The sequence below is a fragment of the Rattus rattus genome, chromosome 3 (genome assembly GCF_011064425.1).
Source record: "Rattus rattus isolate New Zealand chromosome 3, Rrattus_CSIRO_v1, whole genome shotgun sequence".
In the NCBI taxonomy this organism is placed as follows: Eukaryota; Metazoa; Chordata; class Mammalia; order Rodentia; family Muridae; genus Rattus; species Rattus rattus.
This window is the reverse complement of record NC_046156.1, coordinates 720,728-740,392: the sequence shown is the minus strand read 5'-3', so window position 1 is coordinate 740,392 and position 19,665 is coordinate 720,728. Positions and strand designations below refer to the sequence as shown.

At 38.2% G+C, this 19,665-nt stretch overlaps 1 protein-coding gene across 1 annotated transcript; it reads right to left on the bottom strand.

Moving 5' to 3' along the window:
- Nucleotides 1-763: 763 nt before the first annotated feature.
- On the bottom strand, nucleotides 764-1,006 carry LOC116895198 (small proline-rich protein 2B). The gene has a single exon (XM_032896539.1). The coding sequence runs from the start codon at nucleotides 1,004-1,006 to the stop codon at nucleotides 764-766; it is 243 nt and encodes an 80-aa protein (XP_032752430.1).
- Nucleotides 1,007-19,665: the final 18,659 nt, after the last annotated feature.

The following is a 19,665-nucleotide window of genomic DNA, read 5'->3' as shown; positions in this document are numbered from 1 at the left end:
TGGCAAGATTAGAAGGTGTGGCCTTGTTGAAGGAAGTGTGTCACTGTAGGGGTTGGCTTGGAGACCCTCCTCCTAGCTGCTGAGGATGCTCAGTCTGTTTTTGGCTTCCTTCAGGTGAAGATGTAGAACTTAGCTCCTCCTGCACTATGCCTATCTGGATGCTGTGATGCTGCCATGCTCCCGCCTTGATATGGACTGAACCTGTAAGCCAGCCCCAATTAAATGTTGTCCCTTATAAAATTTGCATTGGTCATGGTGTCTGTTCACAGCAATAAGACCCTAACTAAGACAATGCGACTCCATTTAAAAATGTTGAATTAAATTTTAAAATTTCTCTACCAAAGGATAGAAATAAGCCAAAATAATAATACAATATTAAGTAGTTTTGCAAAAGAAAAAGTGTTTATTAGACCATCACCAAAAGGGTCCTTTTGGGGAACTGAAACAGCAGTGACCTTGATCAGGTAACAGACAGTTTGAGAAGGCTCCTCTGAAAGCACAGAATTATGCTTCCTTCTAAGCCTGTGGTATAGTAAAACAATGAGAAAGAATCATTCTTGGCAGCCCCAGGAAAGCAGCAAGAGAATAGCCTCAGAGAAATGTCTTCTCTATGAGGGGCTACAATAAGCATATGGAGGATGAAGGATGGAGAAGATTCTTCTGCATCCAGGACAGGCTTTCAAAGCAGGATGCAGGAGGTGTTGCTATGGAAGTAGGTGAGACAGATTTCTTCACTTCCCCTGTCATGATGACTGCAAGGTCCTCACTTGTTCTTGGGTGGACACTTCTGCTGGCAAGGTGGAGTTTGCACAGGAGGGCAATATGGCTGCCATGTCTGAGGGGGGCATGGCTCACAGCACACTGGAGGGGGGCATGGCTCACAGCACACTGGAGGGGGACAAGGCTCTGGGCACTTTGGGGGAGGGCAGGGCTCTGGGCACTTTGGAGGTGGGCACACAGGAGGAGGTTGGCAGGGCTGCTTGCACTGCTGCTGTTGGTAAGACATAGTGCTGGAGTCTCAGAATCTGAAAGACATTAAATAACAGTTGTTACAAGAAGTGATCCCCATGGAGAAACTAGGTTTATGGGACTTTATTACCTTTGCTTCTCTTCCTGTGTACCTGTGTGTGCATGCAAATCTCCCACATACATTTTAGGAGGTCCTGGATTGCCTCTTCTCCTTACACAAATTTTTTTCATCAGTCTTATCAACCCCCCTCCTTTTATTTAATCTCATGTCTTTTTCCCTAAGAATATACTTCTGTTTCATACCACTGGGAAACATTTATGTGAACAGAATATCCTCATAACCTTGACATTCTTATAAACAGTGTCCATCTAATGCTAGTATACTCCAGGTAGAATGACTGGACAATACAAACAGCTATTGGAAGAAGAGCTGGGTTTCTCATAATCTTTGAAAGAGATTATCCGCATCCATCAAGACAACATAAAAGAAAAGGCATATTTTGTTGTTTTCATCTCAAATCACAACTTTCTCAATTATTTTGCTTTTCCTTGGATATCAAGTTATAGCTTAAACAAAAGCAAAATATGTTTGTACAGCACTTGGTATTCTTCCATTCCTAAAGTTGCATCTTCTAAGTCACATTCATCCCTTGATCAGTGTGAACCCATCAAAATTACCATGTTCATGAGAATACCAAAAAGGCAAATGCTCTCAAGTTCTCAAGAAATAAGACTCACCAAGTTCTCCGGAGTAGATCAGTGCTTGAGTATCAGGAATACTGCAGCCAAGCGCTGAGACTCTTTTTTATAGGATTGAATGCCTCACCCAGTGGGAAGTGGATCTCCCTGCAATGGGCAGGTCCAAGAATTTCCTAACGTAAATGCAAATTCATCCATAACTGGCTGGACGGGGACTCTGCAAAATAGGAAATATCCCACCCTTGGCTATCATCACTGGGTTGAGTCCTGTGACTCAGAGTCCTTTTCTTTCCTCTTGCTTCCAGTAATTGTGGCACTTGGAGATGTTGAGAGATTCTCCAACTGATTGATAAAGCTCCTTCTTGACTGGGGACCATAAGCCTCTGACAGCCCCCTTTGTCTTAAATTCAAGGTTTTGCACTATTTGTCTCTCTTCAGTTCATCCTTAGCTCATTGCCAGGGTATAAATCCGTTCACCATTTTCTTTTCCAGGGGTGGAGGGGTACATTCCTCAGACATTTACAAGTTGGTTAGAAAATAACAGCATTGGGATTTTTGTGACCCTGCTCAGCTTAAAGCACCCCCCCACTTCATTTTTCTTTTCTTTGGATAATCTCAAATTTGACCTACATTATTTGCCTTTTTGGAACAATCTTCTACCCTCTGAGAATGGTGCTACTTTCCCTAGACAAACTCTGGTGGCAGAGTGGCATCCAGTCTTCTCAGGGCCTTTTTCTTTGCTTCCCTTCAATTACCATAGGAAGGAAATTGGGGAAAAATAAATAAATATCCCAAGGATTAATTTGAAATTTATTTATCAGACCTCATTTTCACCCCAGTGATGCTCCCTAGGATCAGAACAAGAAACCATAACACGTAAATAATAGAGAGTAAAGTAAAAGGGTTGATCAGATCCTTAAAAGTATGAAATCTCAGGCAGGGAGATATAAAGTTAGGTCAGATTTACACTTTGGATTTTATTTATTAGCTTTCTAAGTAGATTTAATAACTTTGACAGACAGTATTTCAAAACTCTTCCTGTAGACATGTTTGCTCTGTCTTTTCTACATGTTCTTCACCAAGTCCACCCCTCTACCATCTTCTCCTACATATACTAAATTTTCAAGAGAAGATGGCAACACTGTTCTCTCTTAAGACAAATGCTAGCATTCATTGGTCACAGGAAATACTGTCAATGCATTTACAGACTTCCCATCCCTGTCTCTTCACCATTTCATACAATTGATAGGACTGAGTGTGTATTCAACATTTAAAGTGTCATTGCTGGAAATTAGAAACTTCAAAATGATTAGGTGATTAGAAATTTCAAAAGGCAAATATATAAGGAGAAATAAAAGGATGGTTGGCAAGGAAAATGAAAGATTTAATCTGTCTAAAGCAGCCACCAGCTATTCTACAAAAAATATAGGAACACCGAGTCAACCTCAGCTAAACACCTCAGCTTGTCAGAACTGTCAATGCTACTGACAATAAGGAAGAGTTTAGTCAAAAATGCCACTGTCCTGACTGAGTCCCTACTGGGAAAGAGCCATTATTTCAGCACCCGAGGCCAAGAGCTGACAAATGTCATTATTATGAATAGCTCCCATTAGCTACTACACATACCACAGTGCTAGATCCAAGGACTTTACTCAGTAAATCCCTTATGACTCTCATATCACATCTAAAGCAACATTCTACGGGACTGATTGGTTTCTATCATTCAAAGTTAGAAAATGAGCTGGTCAGCTGGGACACTCGTATCACATAAAACCTTATACCTTGGGTCTTTTGCCAAATGCAGTACCCATTAAAGAAACAGAAACTCAGCTAGTCCCACAAAGACACATATCATGTATTTACTTCCAGAGTTAGAATATGACATATGAGAAGAGCATGAAAATCAAAGGGGTCTAATAACCATGAAAGAGGAAGGGGTCTAAGTGTGGTGAATGTGATCCAATGTAGAATATGTATGAATAAATAAATCATAAGAAAATCTTCACTGTGAAATTAATACTCACTAATGAAATTTATTGAAAGGTTACTAATCATAATATTGCAGGCAACAGAGTTAGAGCAGCAGTCATTACTTTCCAGACTGGGATGGTTATTTTGAATTAGTTTCCTGAAGATTAACTGTAGCAGTAGTTTTCAACCTGTGGGTCATAGCCTCTTTGAGGCCCAAAGAACCCCTTTACTGAGGTTACCTAAAACTTCTGTATATCAGATATTTATATTTTGATTCATAAGAGTATTATAAGGTAGCAACAAAATTATTTTATTGTTGGGGGTCACCAGGCAAATATCAGGAAGGTTGAAGTCCACTGACGTATAGGAAGAGCTGCCCAGATGAAGAGTGAAGCACCACAAACATTCTCCAGACTTGAACCTCCAAAGGCTGAGACAAAAATACAGCATAATTCACACATACACATAGACACACACTCACCACAGTAGTCTCACCACACTCACACACTTTCTACCATTGTTGACAACATGTCTAGTTAACTATATTTTTCAACTGAAAAATATCAAAAGTCCTATGCCCAGTCACAGCATAGCCTCAATCCCCTTCTACTTACTTATTGCTGAAGGGATCCTATGAATATATCTGCTATGTGAGAAATGGCAAAGAAGACCAAGACTTTATTTTTTTAATTCTTGAGAGTTTACCCGGGCTGGAGAGATGGCTCAGCCATTAAAGGCTAGGCTCACAACCAAAAATATAAGAGAGTTTACCCAAACTTTACTACTATATCTCTTACATCCTTGTACAAGATGGATTCTATGATTCAAGGTTATACAATCGATTATGAAATAAGTATAAAAAATGGGGACTGTAGCAAAATATACCTGACATCCCCAGGAAAATGGTAGCTGCATCCATCATTGGATTTCTTCCTTCTGTTCATTCTCCATTGTCTTTCCACAATCTTGCTAAGTCAGAGAAGTTGTATAAAATATATTGTAGAGTTGCTTTTGTATTTATTGTTTTTATTTGTATTGCATCTATACAGTTAGTTGGGTTAGGTGAAGCACATGCCAAGGTGTGAGTGAGGAATTTGTGGAAATCAGTTTGTGGGTCCCAGCAATCAATTTCTACTTTTATTGGTAGAACCCTGTTGCAGGTGATGTAGGTCCAACCACTCCCCCTGAAGGACTAGAGCAATACACATGCTTTTACAAGAGTATGGTATTCTAGCCATTATTACATATTCTACCTGATTCAGATTTTTTAAATATTTATTTAAAGGCTTAAAACAAAAAAATAAAAACATAAACAAAAACAAAACCACAAACACACACACACACACACACACAAATACTGCCATATGCCCAAAATATTGATCACATACAGTGCTAGAAGCAGAGTTTTTCTTTTTTCTTTTATTTTTTAGAAAAAAGAATAAAGAGAAACTGAAATTCCATCCATACATGAAACATGTTCTTGTTCTTGATACTAAGAGCAAATACACTGCCAGGTAATGGGATATCTGCCTGAATCATAAAAGTCATAGTTCAGGGTATGACAGTGCTCCTCCACCTGAGGTCTTAGGAAGCATAGACTTTAAAATGGTCCTTGTTTGCAAAAGAGGAGTTTAGTCATGTCTAAAAGGAACTGCTGCTGCATTGATTTTAGGCAGAGCAGCAATGAAGTACACAAAAGACACAATTGGAGGGGAGCCTGTGGTTAGGATGTATTATACAAAAATAGAATAAATAAAATAAAGTAAAATAAAAGATAGTCATTCAGAACCCATGACATTGGAAAAGCAATTGTTTTTATTTCATGGTTCTGAATGTTAGTAGAACACCCTATGCTCTTGAATAAACTTTGTTTCTAGCTGTATGAGGAAGAGGGAGCCTATGCTAGAAGTGCAGATGTAGAGACCCAACAGCTGGCATTTCGAGGAAGATATGGTTCAGGATATGTGGGTGGGAATACAGAAGGTGGTTTATAGAATTACAGAGTTTTGGGAAAAGGTATGAAATCTACCATTATAAGGTATTGAAATATCGAAGCAGGTACTTGAAAGAAATCAAAGAATTAACTTACACAGCTAATTAAATAAGCTTAAGTGTCTTCATTTATTGGATGTTCCTCTTCACTCATTCTCTTATTTAGGAATGTTGCTTCTTCTGCATTTGATGCAATCACTCATTAAGACTTGGCATCCAAATGCATGGACCTAGAAAAAAAAATCATCCTCAGTGAGGTAACCCAAAACCTGAATGATGTAACTTGGATCTGAAAGACAAACATGGTATGTCCTCAGAAGTTAATATTAGCTGTATAGTAAAGGATAAGTATACTAAAATCCAAAAACTCAAAGAAGCTATGTAACAAAGAGGACTCAAAAGGAAATAGAATAGACATTGTAGGGGGTAGGGATCTAAAAGGGTCAAATTGTGGGGTGGATAGAGGGAGGGAGTACTGAGACAAACAATTGTAGTGGGGTGTGGGGGCATCTCACAGATGACCTAGAAATACAATGCAAAGAAAACTCCCAGGAATCTCTGAGAGTGAGCCTAAATAAGACTCCTAGCAATGGGCGAGGGAGTATGGCACCCGAATCTGCCCATCTCCTATAAATAGGCAAGACTTTCAGTAGAGGAATTGGGACACCAACTGAGCCAAAAAATTTTTGACTTACAATTTGTCCTGCCTACAAGATGTGCTGGGTAAAAGTGGCTCAAAAATTGTGAGTGGCCAAAAAGCAACTAATCTAGCTTAATTCTCATGACAAAAGTAGAAGCCCACCTATGACACTGCCTTGAGAGCCAGGACCCAGAAGTTGAATAGCTCAGAGACCTAGGACAGAACCAAATATAACAAGGGGGGGGGAGGAAAAAACTCCCAATGATATTCTTTTAGACTCACAGATTTGTGTCTAGCCCAGTTGTCATCAGCAAGACTTCATCCAGCAACTGATGGAATCAGATGCAGTGGTGCACAGCCAAACATTAGGCAGAGCTCAGGGAATCCTTTGGATGAAGGGGAGGAAGAATTATAGGAGATAGAAGGGTCAAAGACAACCCCCCCCAAAAAAAACCCATCCAATCAACTAACCAGGGGCTAGATAGAATATCTAATAGATAAGATAATTAATCAGTGGCTCACAGAGACTAAACCAACAACCTGGAAGACTGCATGGAGCTGACCTAGTTCCTCTACATATTTATCATGTTACAATTTTGTAGCTTGGTCTTCTTGTGAGGCAGGGACTAGCTCTCATTCTTTTGCATGCCTTTAGGACCCTTTTCCTCGTGCTAGGTTGCCTTGTCCACCACCTTAATACTAGGGAGGTACCTTTGTCTTTACAGAAATTTATATGGCATGTTTGGTTAATATCCGTGGGAGACCTGCATTTTTCTGAGGAGAACAAGTGAGTGGAAGAGGGGAGAGAGATGGTAGGTAATAGAGATTGGGAGGAGAGGAGGAAGAGGAAATTGTGGTTTCCCCTGTAATAGTATTTAAAAAATATTTTTTAAAAAAAATGTTGTCATCAAGTACACACATGCAAATGGCTACTGATGTGAAGAAAGCTGTCCTGCAAGAAATCAGGACCAGGTTCATTGGTCTCCTTAAGAGTAAGAACCACCCCAGAATAGGGGTGGAAAGATTTTAAGAGTCAGAGGACCGGTAAGTATGCTCGTGAGGTTGTGTCTCTTAGAAATGTCAGTGAAGCTCCACCCATAAAATCTCACTAACATGTCAGCCAAAGCAAGCCTGAACAAAGACCACACTGATAGACTTGCTAATGTGGAACAGGGAATGAATGGAATGCTCATAGGAAAACATCTGACATTTTCTGACACTAAGAACAGTTTCCTTAAATACATTTTACAATTAGTGACATAGGACTACCTCCAAGAATCATGACTAGAACCTCACAGTCATGTGCTTTACTCTTTAATATGGAGCATAGGCATGCTCAGGGTTTGGTTTTGTCATCTTAATGAAACATGTCCCACTGTGATGAGTTGGGGTTACAGAAGTCCAAGCCTTCTGTACTTCAGATCTTCTTGCCCCAACCTCTGAATTTAATTCTCAGTTGACCAATATAGTATACTGCCCCCTACAGAATATTCCTAAATATTTGCTTCCTATTTACCCCACCTGATCGCAGTGTCACAAAAAGTCTTTAGTAATCATTAAGTGTACTGAGGCTAAAGGACTAGACTAGGAAGAAATGTTGTAAGTGTCTCACTGGGGACAGGTATCCAGTTACATAGTCAAGGAACATGGCTAGCACTATGACAAAATTATATGAGGGGATATGAAATAACCTCTTTACTTGGTCAAAGGACTAACATTTTGTACTATATTAGTTGATGCATTCACATAATGTTATAATACATAGAAGCCAGGAATGGTTTTAGTAGAAAATTTGGAAGAGGTTATGCAGAATCAGATATTGACATTAATTATCATTGATTAGAGAATCTTAGTCATAAGAACTAAGTTATTGTTAGCAATGATCATTTTAACACCATTCTTAGTGGTTATATTCCTCAAAGAGTCTTAATACCACAAATTTCTTGTTCAAGTTTATAAACTCAGACTGTTCAAATGACTAGATAACTGCTCTGCCCTAAAAAATCACACTGAGCCTTCTCTCCATGCGTCCTAGGTCATCAATCTTGAATGAGTTACAGGAGCATATACAACCAGTTTCATACACTTCATTCCATGAGCCATCTCCAAACTCCCTTCTCTTCTCCAACACTGGTTCCTTATTGTCCCATTCATATTTTCCTGATGATTAATTGAAGCCTTCCATCTTAAGTAATTTAAATAATTCCACTGTTTATGCCTACTTTAAAGAACCCTTTAAATTTATTAATGAGTGTACATGTGCAAATAGGCGCTTTTGTAAGAAGCAAAACCTGTCTTCCACTGCCTGCAGGATAGTACAGGAAAAAGTCAACAACAAGGGCTGCTTGGCACAGTGCTTCAGGATACTAGCTAAACATCTCCACATTGGCTTCTTTTCCACTGACTGTGTTAGCAACAACGGTCGTCTAATCCTTCCCAGGATCTCCCAGCACAGCTCAGTCTTCAGATACAAACAGAGAAGAGCTGTGAAGAGCAGTCCATTTGTTCCCAAGTACTAACTTGAAATGAACATTCCCCAACCTCCCACTTCTATTTCACACCAAAATGGTCACCTTAGGAAATCACATGAAGAATAAAGGGGAAATGGGAATGCTCTTGTGTCAGCAGTGTTCACTCATCCAGGTCATTCTCCGGTGTTGCAATAAAGTTGCTCATTGCAAATAACCCTATATGGCAAAGATAATTTTTAACCTTTTCTATCATAACCTGCATTTGAGATTCAAAATTGTTTCATAATATATAATGTTAACTAGAACTCATGATAATTTCAGAACTATTGTTTTGAAAAAAACTCCAATGAAAACTAGTGTGTAATAATGTTTACAAAATGTACACATGTGAATGATTGAGATACACCTCTAAAATATCTCAAGTCCTTCTAGCAGGATTTAATTCTCAATACTTCAGTACTTACCTACCATGAAAAAAACCTTATCCTGACACACTTTCTCTATGATGTTCTTCCCCAGTGCCCTCCAGACTCTGAGACTGTTCCACTTTCACAGGCACTAACACTGCAAAACTATAGAAAGGGACTACTTAAACTACTGACTCTCAGTCCTTTTCTAAAGGCATGACCTATGTACCCTAAACTTCAAGAATAAATACAAGATTAAACATGCACAAAAACTGAAGAAAATGTCACTTCAATTTTAAGACCTTACCTCCAGCTTTCAACAAAAAACTAGTACAAGTCGTGAAGTCTGACTTTTAGAAAGAGATATGGTTCCTCTATCACCACTTAGACTCTAATTCCTCCAGGCAAGGTGCTTCATGTTTGCGTGTTGTTTAATGAATTTTTTCTCCTTAGTTCCTTATTAGCTATGGAAACAGACACAGATGTGCCACTCACCACCAAATATATAGTCCAAAAGACAGACATTACTTCGCTTTTCTTAATCCATCTGTAAGTTATCAAATAAAGTCTAGAAAATAGTTGACATCTAATAAAGCTTTATTTGATTAGCTCATGAATTATGTAAGTTATTTTCCTTTCCTCAAACACACTATATTTAATTCCATTTGAACATAATTGATTTGATTTGATCATCAAAACTTTTCTTAGAATATACATTTCCAAAAGGAGAAGAACTGTGACCAGGGTGAGACAAAGCCCACATCCATAGCCTTCACCCTTCAGTTGAGCTCTAAGAAAGGTGGAAACATTGACACCTCATACCATCCCTTGTCACGAATCAGGAAGTATTAGGTGAGATCAGTATTATTCACAATGTCTCATTAACAAGTGCCTACAAACCATATCATTACCATTAAGTCTACAACTGGGACGTAGCCTGTTTGACACGCCAAGGGACTTCCCCTAGGAGAAAGCAATTCCTTATGTACTCCTGGTATACTCATGACATGAAAGGAACACTCTACTTCCAGAATCTAATATTAAAATTTGTAGTTATTTACCTACATCTGGGACACATACATAGGAACCTCAGTTCCTTGAACACAAACCCCAAGTGTCTGCTGTCCATGATAATGACAATGCTGGTATTCTTTCTGGTATAGTGAGTATATGGACATCTCAAAGGAAAGGTATATTACAGGCTGAATCTTCAGGATCAACAAACTTCTCTTTAGGCACAAAGTCCACCCAGGGACAATTAACATTAAGTGAAAAACCTACTGCTGATCACCAAATCAGTGTTTTGTAGTCCTTTAAACAAATGTTTCATGTAAACATCACAGATGTTCATTTGAATCTAGCTGACCTTCACCTAAAATACATTGCCTCTTTTAAAGATCCCTAGTCCTCTAAGCATCACAACCTGCTTCTTAGGTCTTTATCATAGTCTTAGGTATGGTACCTTATGTTAGATATTTTTTAAAGTATATGTATTTGCTTCTATTTTACATGTAATGAATGGCTTTTCTGCATCTATGTAAGTGCAATCAATGCCTATGAAGGCCAGAAGAGTATGTCAGAGCCCCTAGAACATGAAGTATAGATAGTTAACTGTTTGCTCTCTGACATGGGTACCTGGAACTGAACCCTTTTCCTCTCTAAGAGCAGCAAGTGCTTTTAACCGCAGAGTCATCTTTCCAGCCCCAAGATAAACATATGATACAGTTGCAAAAATCCAAATAACAGTTGGTTTTATTCAATTCTACAGTTTGCTACGTCTTCTGGGTGGTATGATATTTAATAAACAGGAGTGAGGGGAAAGGTTTCTAATAAACCAGAAACAGGCTGATATTCAAATGGAGTTGTAAATTTAATTGGTACCTTACCTGTGGGGTGTGTGGATTATTTCAATCTTGCCAAGAAGTCAAATATAAAACAAATCCAAATAAGTTGCAACCTCCACCAACCAAATATTCCATATCAAGCACAATCAGTAGTTTTTTTGGTCCTTTATTATATTCATTTCCAAATGAACTAAAATTATGGCAAAATAAGCTTCCATTTGCTGGTTTTCAATGGAGATGGAATCAAACCCATTTCTTTTTCTATATATTCTTCACTGCTAGAGAGACTCTTTGTTGCCCAATATTTATATATTGAATAGAATAAAATTGAATTGAATAGAAATGTTTGCTCAATGTATTGATGGCTAACAGTGGTTTTTCTTATTTAGATTTTTGAGATAGTGTGCTACTATGTAGTCTTTGCTGATCTGAAATGTGCTATGTAGACAGTGCTGGCCTCAAAATCACAGAGATCCACATATCTGTGCCTCTGATATTAAAAGCACTACTATGCCTAGCTAGCAATTATTAAGACATGACTGGTCTGAATAGGATAGAATTCTGTCTTATATCCTGATACATATATGGCCATAGACCACAGCAGACATCTTAGATACTTTCCCATTAGAGAACAACTTTGGAGGGAAAAGAAAACGTAGGTGGCAGAGGAGAATCACAGATGCAGCAGAAGACACATACGCAACAATCACCAGCCCAGTATCATCTATAGGAATGCTTTTCAAAGGAAGTTCGTTCTCCTAAGAAGAGTATGGTGCAAGCCCAACATGGTCATGTCAGTCTAGCTATTGTTTATGACTTCCCAAAACAGTCCATTTGTAGGGAGTGGAGGAAGCCCTAAATAAGTGACGTTCTTAGTACTTGTGTATTGTTCACTGGGAATAACCTAATTAAGTACTTCAAGGCCTCAAAACTATATGGATCATGCGGAAGAAGAGTGGCAGAGCTCTCCACAAGAATTCACACATGAGTATTTATGAGTGATCAGTGTGGGCAAACACTAGCAAGTGCAGCTTGTTCCCTTCTGATGTTTCTATCCTCAGGTTATTCACCTACAGAGACGTTTTACTAAGACTAATAGCCATATGGCTAAGAGCCACCGACTAAATCTAATAGCCATATATCTAAGAGCCAGTTCCTGCCTCCCCCCTCTCCCCCACACATACACTATGCTATACTTAATTAGCAAGCTGAGGTTCTGGGTTGTATTTTTAGTAGTAGAAGACTCCACATGCCATTATTATACATGTGTCAGTATATCTGAACTTAATTCTTCTTCTTGCTATTCCCACTCAGAATTCCAGAACACCAACCACTTGAAGTATAGCATACACGTTTTAGTTTTGTTCTGAGTGAAAAAAAATCCTACACATTTTGTAGTAACAACTCCAGCCCTCCATGAAAATACTGTCACCAACAATTAAAAGAAAGATTATAGACTTTGATATTTAATCTGTATATGACTATCAGATACTAAAGCCTGTCTGTGCTTAACAATATAAGGCTCACTATTTCCCAGGGACCAGACTCTCTCAGCTTTAAGCATTTATACTCAATGTGAAATTCCATGCCTCTCTTAGTAATAAATGCACCATAAGAATACAAATGCTGGAGAGAAATAGCATCTTCAACAAATGGTGCTTGGAAAACTGGATGTGTCCACATGCAGATGAATGAAACTACATCCATATCTTCCACCTTGCAGAAAAACTAGCTCTGAGTATATCAAAGACCTAAAGACTAAAAACTGAAACTGTGTTACTGCTGGATGATTGCATAAAAAGTGCCTTACAAGATATAGGTTTCGGAAAGACCTTTATGAATAAGAAGAGCTCACTTCCCCCCAAATTAAGGTCAGCAACTAATAAGCTTCTGCTTGGACTTCATAAAAATAACAAGTTCCTTTCTGCACAGCTAAAGAAACAATGAACCAGGTGAGGAGGAAGTCCACAGATTTGGGAAGAATTTTTACCATCTATAAACATCTGACAGAGGATTGATATCCAAAATATATAAAGAACTCAAAATCAAAGCATACCCAAAACAAAACAAAACAAAACAACGGTGTGATTTGAACCAAGAATTCTCAAAGGAAGAAAAAAAGCTGCATAATATCACAAAAAAGGTCATTGTCCCTAGCAATGAAGAAAATGAACTCCAAACAAATTTGGGAAGATCTTACTCTGGTCAGTTACAAAAAGCAAGCAAACAAACAACAATAAATGCTGGAGGAAGTGTGGAAAGGGAACCCTAATTCACTCTTGGTGGTATTGCAAACTGCTGTAGCTACTTTGGAAGTTAACCTGGAGAATTATATAAAGGATAAAAATAAATCTACCATTTGATATGGCTTTACCACTCCTTGCTGTATGTCCAAAGGACTAGACAGTCTATTCCTCAGATACTTACTCAACCATATTCACAGTAGCTATGAAATTGAAACAATCTAAATGTCATGAAACCAGTAAGCAGATAATGAAAATGTGGCACATTAAACCATGTTACTATCCTGCTTTAAAGAAAAACAAAATCACAAACACTGCAGGTAAATGGATGAAATGGAGAATGATCATGTTGAGTGAGGTAACCCAGATCTATAGGAACAAACATCTCATGTTGTGTCTCACCCGAGTCACCTAGCTCCAAATCTTCAGATGAAAATATATATGTAGCCTGCAGTAATTGCTAAAACAAACCAGGAAAGCAAAATAGCTGAGTAAAAAGAGCAATAAAGAGGATACTAGCAGGTACAAGTGGCCTGAAGAAAAGCAACTAAAAAATAGGGAGGAGATTTTAAGTAAAAGAAGGAGGGAGATAAATACAGGAATGAGGATGGTAAAATAAGTTTGAGAATGTCTGAAAAGGTCATAAGGAATCATACTATTAACTATTTTTCTAAAAATACCTATGCTACATGTAACACTGCTCCTTCCAGGAACCATAGCCTAACAAAAACTGTAAAACCAGCATGAAAAACTCATTTGTTGAGTCGCCTTTTAGGATTGACCAAGAGACCCACAAAGCATGATAACCTATTTCTCTTGCCTTGGTTGCTCCCAAGAGGTGAAAGGTGAATTCTATTGCTGGAGACAACAGGTATTCCTAGACACATACCCCAAAGGACATGAGCTGGATCTGACATGAAGAACAGCTTTCATGTTACCAAATGTTGCCATGCAAATTTCTGAGGAAATTAAGCTAGGATGAACAATAGTAGTTTGAATTGGAAATAGTGCACCCATTAATTGTTTTTTAAGCACATAAAGTCACTTTTAGGCTCTTTTGTTGATATTCTTTTCTCTGTCACAGAGCCAGGAGGCAATCCTAATCCAGGTCATGGGCATTTAAGAAAACTTTGAGACAAACAGGCTTGGCCAGAAATATCCCATCTCCAAAGCCATCTTTATGGTGGGTTGAAATAATACATGGTGATTTTTTTTTTACATTATCAATACCTAAAAAGCATTTGAGCCAGATAGCTACGGAACTCAGAAAGTGATGGCATCAGGATCTTTATAACCAAAAGGTAAAATTAAGGTAAAAGCAAGAGATTCTAGGTTTGGTAGGCCGGAAACAAAGGCCGACTATAAGCATAGTGCAAGGAATAATAAGAACAGAAAGTATGTCCAACTCAGTAAGAGAAAGTGGACTCAGACACCCAATACTATTGCAGGTCCTTATGCAATCTTTTGATCTTTACCTTTTGCTGTCCAAATTGGGCATAGATCCCATTGACATTCTCTACTAGCATTGTCAAAGGCTAACATTTTAAATACCACATTTCTGACAGCAGATTGAAACACTCTCATCATGCTACCAAATCCTAAAAAGAAAAATTAGAGGAGTCCTGGCTGGTTTTTTTTTTTGTGAGTTATTACAGTCTTTTTCAGTTATCCTTCTCAACAGCCCCATCATCTATGGAGATATAGCTTTGTAAGAAGAAATGGTTTAAAAATTCTTAAGTATTTTATAGGGAAAAGGCTCATATTTTATATGTATTTCCCCCTAAGGTAAATGATCATCAACTCCAGGTTCAAAGGGTTAGAAACACACTAGAGATACAAAGAAAAGGAGATATGCCTCAAGATCCCCTACTCTATTAACTAACCAACCCATCTCCCAATGCTAATGCAGAAACATCAACCTTTAAGTATACAGATGATGCTTAACAGAGAGCCTTTCATATTCTTTCACCAAAAGAATCTGAAGACTGGTAAAGAGAAGGAGTCAAAGGCTTAAGTCGACGTTTATGTGCTCATTCTTGATTTCTATCTGAAGGGGGCTTTCTGATCCATGATTTCTCTTTGTACCAATATAGCAGGTAAGGCTAAAAGACCTTTATACTTAGCACTTCCCCTTGTTGATGTGCCTAAGAAAAGGTTTTCCATACCTCCTTCAACTCCTTAGCTGTCAGGGAGCTCTAGGGAGAAAGCCAAAAGCTATGTTTCTTTATATATTTGTGTAATGTCATAAAATATTCTTAGATGAAAGTTCTCCATACCTGCAGTTATAGCAAAAAGTGTAAATAAACAATCTTCCTGCCTAGCTTCTTTTTGTTTCTTATTTGTGTCTTTGGCATCATGAAGAATATAAAATCAGGACTTAAAATTCTATGAGAACTGAAGGTTTTCTCAGAAAACCTTGACATACAGGCTAAAAACTAAAAATAGAGGTAATATGCCTACCTATTCTGCTGTGAAAAAGATGTTACATATAGTGGGGTATAGGTCCCGATCAAAAGAGATATTGTCTAATACTCATTTTTAAGGAAAACTTGTTAAAAGAGATAGTAGGTCTTATGTCTTATGGTATTTACATCTTTAAATTTTTATATATAGATGTGAGGCTAGATAGATGTAGCTATTGATACTTAAGATTGAGTTGTCCTCCCCCTTTTCGGCTCTCGTTTACAAAACATGTTTTCCTATTCAAGGTCATTAAACGAACTTTTGCCAACATATAAACTTTCTCACTAGACCGGGAAAGGGAATAACATTTGAAATGTAAATAAGAAATACCCAATTTAATAAAGATGGGAAAAACAGAAATCTGTAAAATTCTAAACATAGAAGTTTCATTAACTTGCAACAACAAAGGTTAATAGCTCAAAGTACATCTTAATTTGCTACAACATACCATGCATGTAATTTAGATTCAAGTCTTCTTCAGGGAACTAAAAAAAAAAAAAGAAACAGTAAGTAGGTGCAGACATGTTTCATCTGAGGGAAAAAAATAGAAAGGATAGATTTTTATATAATAATAAGATTTTGTCCTAAAAGGAAAAATAAGAGATGAGGACAAAACTTATAAAAGCGTACATTCGAAAGAAAAGTTAGCCTTATGGAGAATGGAACTTAAGGATGATATATATATCATCCTATTTTAGAATTAGGGTTTATATATTCCTAAGGATAGAATGTCTATTTATTCATGGTAACAAAAACTGATTTAAATTCTTTGTCTAATCAAGGTAATCACTTATGTCTTTGCTCAGTTTGTTAAATTTTAATCATTTGGAAACAATGTGTCATAATAAAAACGATGGTAAAGATTAACTGCACACATTTCTATTCTCATAAATATTTTGTTTTAAAAGCCAATTTTCTTTCCTATAATCATTTTATACTTATATAATTCTTGTTTATATTTATTTTATAATCATATTATCAAATAAATGACTAAATATAAAATAACTATTAAATTAATTTGCATCATATAAAATATACTACAAAAAGTTCACAAAAATAAAATTTCCATATTTTGCATGTGCTGTTTAGGTAGTTTAATGCTTACTTTGATACTTAAAGAACTTCAACTCAGCACTTCCACTTTCTGGCTGTGGCCTGAACCTCTCTGATCCTGGCCCAAAGCTCCCTGCTCCCAAATTCCAAGGGAGAGAGAGCTGAACACCCTGAAGTGTGGGCAATCCTAAGACTGCAGGGCAGGACAGACTGCCACTTCTGCCCACATTTGGCTGTATCCCTGTCCCAAGAGGAAAGTGCATAGTGCCTCTGGACACAGGTCTAAACTGAACAAGTCAAACAGCTCCCTGCACCCAAATTCCAAGGTAGGGAGAGCTAGACCTTCAGAAGTGTGGACACTCCTATGAAACCAGAGGGGACTACTATCTGCCCACATTCCTGACTCTAGAAGAAAATGTCTAAAGCCATCTGTGCCCTCTGCACAAGGGACCTAGCAGAAGTAGGGGCAGGATCCTTCAGGTTGCTGCCCTCACAGAGAGCCGAAGGACAGCCTCCAGGAGCAACTGCATGCCTGAAAGCAGAACACCCTGTTTCCATAACTGACTGAAAGAAAACAGGGAAACAGGTCTCCAGGAGTGCTGACACAGAGGTCCACAGGAGGGTCAAGCCACCATCAGAAAAAGCAAGACAAGCTAACACCAGAGACAACCTGATGGCTAGAGGCAAGGGCAGGAACCCAAGCAAGAGAAACCAAGACATCTTGGCATTATCAGAGCCCAGTTCTCCCAACAGAGTAAACACTGGATATCCAAAAACACCAGAAAAGCAAGATCTAGATTTAAAAATCACATTTTATCATGATGATGGAGGACTTTAAGAAGGTCATAAATAACTCCCTTAAGGAAATACAGGAAAACACAAATAAACAACTAGAAGCCCTTAATGAGGAAACTGAAAACCCTTCATAATAGGACCAAATAATATAAAATACCTCGCTGTGACTCTAACCAAGCAAGAGAAAGATCTGTATGATAAGAAGCCTCTGAAGAAAGAAATTGAAGAAGATTTCAGAAGATGGAAAGATCTCCCATGCTCATGGATTGGCAGGATTAATATAGTAAAAATGGCCATTTTGCCAAAAGCGATCTACAGATTCAATGCAATCCCCATCAAAATACCAATCGAATTCTTCAGAGAGTTAGACAGAACAATTTGCAAATTCATCTGGAATAACAAAAAACCCAGGATAGCTAAAACCATCCTTAACAATAAAAGAAGTTCCGGGGAATCACTATCCCTGAACTCAAGCAGTATTACAGAGCAATAGTGATAAAAACTGCATGGTATTGGTACAGAGACAGACAGAAAGAACAGTGGAATAGAATTGAAGACCCAGAAATGAACCCACACACCTATGGTCACTTGATTTTTGACAAAGGAGCCAAATCCATCCAATGGAAAAAAGATAGCATTTTCAGCAAATGGTGCTGGTTCAACTGGAGGTCAACATGTAGAAGAATGCAGATTGATCCATGCTTATCACCCTATACAAAGCTTAAGTCCAAGTGAATCGAGGACCTCCACATCAAACCAGATACACTCAAACTAATAGAAGAAAAAGTCGAGTAGAATCTCTAACACATGGGAACTGGAGAAAATTTCCTGAACAAAACACCAATGGCTTATGCTCTAAGATCAAGAATCGACAAATGGGATCTCATAAAATTGCAAAGCTTCTGTAAGGCAAAGGACACTGTTGTTAGGACAAATGGGCAAGCAACAGATTGGGAAAATATCTTTACCAATCCTAAAACTGATAGAAGGCTTATATCCAAAATATACAAAGAACTCACGAAGTTAGACTACAGGGAGACAAATAACCCTATTAAAAATGGGGTACAGAGCTAAACAAAGAATTCACAGCTGAGGAATGCCAAATGGCTGAGAAACACCTAAAGAAATGTTCAACATCTTTAGTCATAAAGGAAATGCAAATCAAAACAACCGTGAGATTCCACCTCACACCAGTGAGAATGGCTAAGATCAAAAATTCAGGTGACAGCAGATGCTGGCAAGGATGTGGAGAAAGAGGAACACTCTTCCATTGTTGGTATGATTGCAGACTAGTACAACCATTCTGGAAATCAGTCTGGAGGTTCCTCAGAAAATTGGATATTGAAATACCTGAGGACCCAGCTATTCCTCTCTTGGGCATACACCCAAAAGATGCCCCAACACATAACAAAGACAAATGCTCCACTATGTTCATAGCAGCCTTATTTATAATAGCCAGAAGCTGGAAAGAACCCAGATGCCCTTCAACAGAGGAATGGATACAGAAAATGTGGTATATCAACAAAATGATATACTAATCAGCTATCAACAACAATGACTTTATGAAATTCATAGGCAAATGGATGGAACTGGAAAATATCATCCTGAGTGAGGTAACCCAATCACAGAAAAACACACATGGTATGCACTGATTGATAAGTGGCTATTAGCCCAAATGCTCAAATTACCTTAGATACACAGAACACATGAAACTCAAGCAGGATGACCAAAATGAGAATGCTTCACTCCTTCTATAAAAGGGGAACAAGAATACCCTTGGGAGGGAATAGGGAGACAAAGATTAGAAAAGAGACAGAAGGAACACCCATTCAGGGCCTGTCCCACATGTGGCCCATACATATACAGCCACCAAACTAGATAAGATGGATGAAGCAAAGGAGTGCAGGCTGACAGGAATCGGATATAGATCTCTCCTGAGAGACACAGCCAAAATACAGCGAATACATAGGCAAATGCCAACAGCAAACCATTGAACTGAGAACGGGACCCCCATTGAAGGAATCAGAGAAAGGACTGAAAGAGCTTGAAGGGGCTTGAGACCCCATATGAACAACAATACCAACCAACTAGAGCTTCCAGGGACTAAGCTACTACCCA

Coding starts and splice junctions, on each gene's coding strand:
- LOC116895198 (XM_032896539.1), bottom strand. CDS start 1,006: ATGTCTTACCAACAGCAGCAGTGCAAGCAGCCCTGCCAACCTCCTCCT.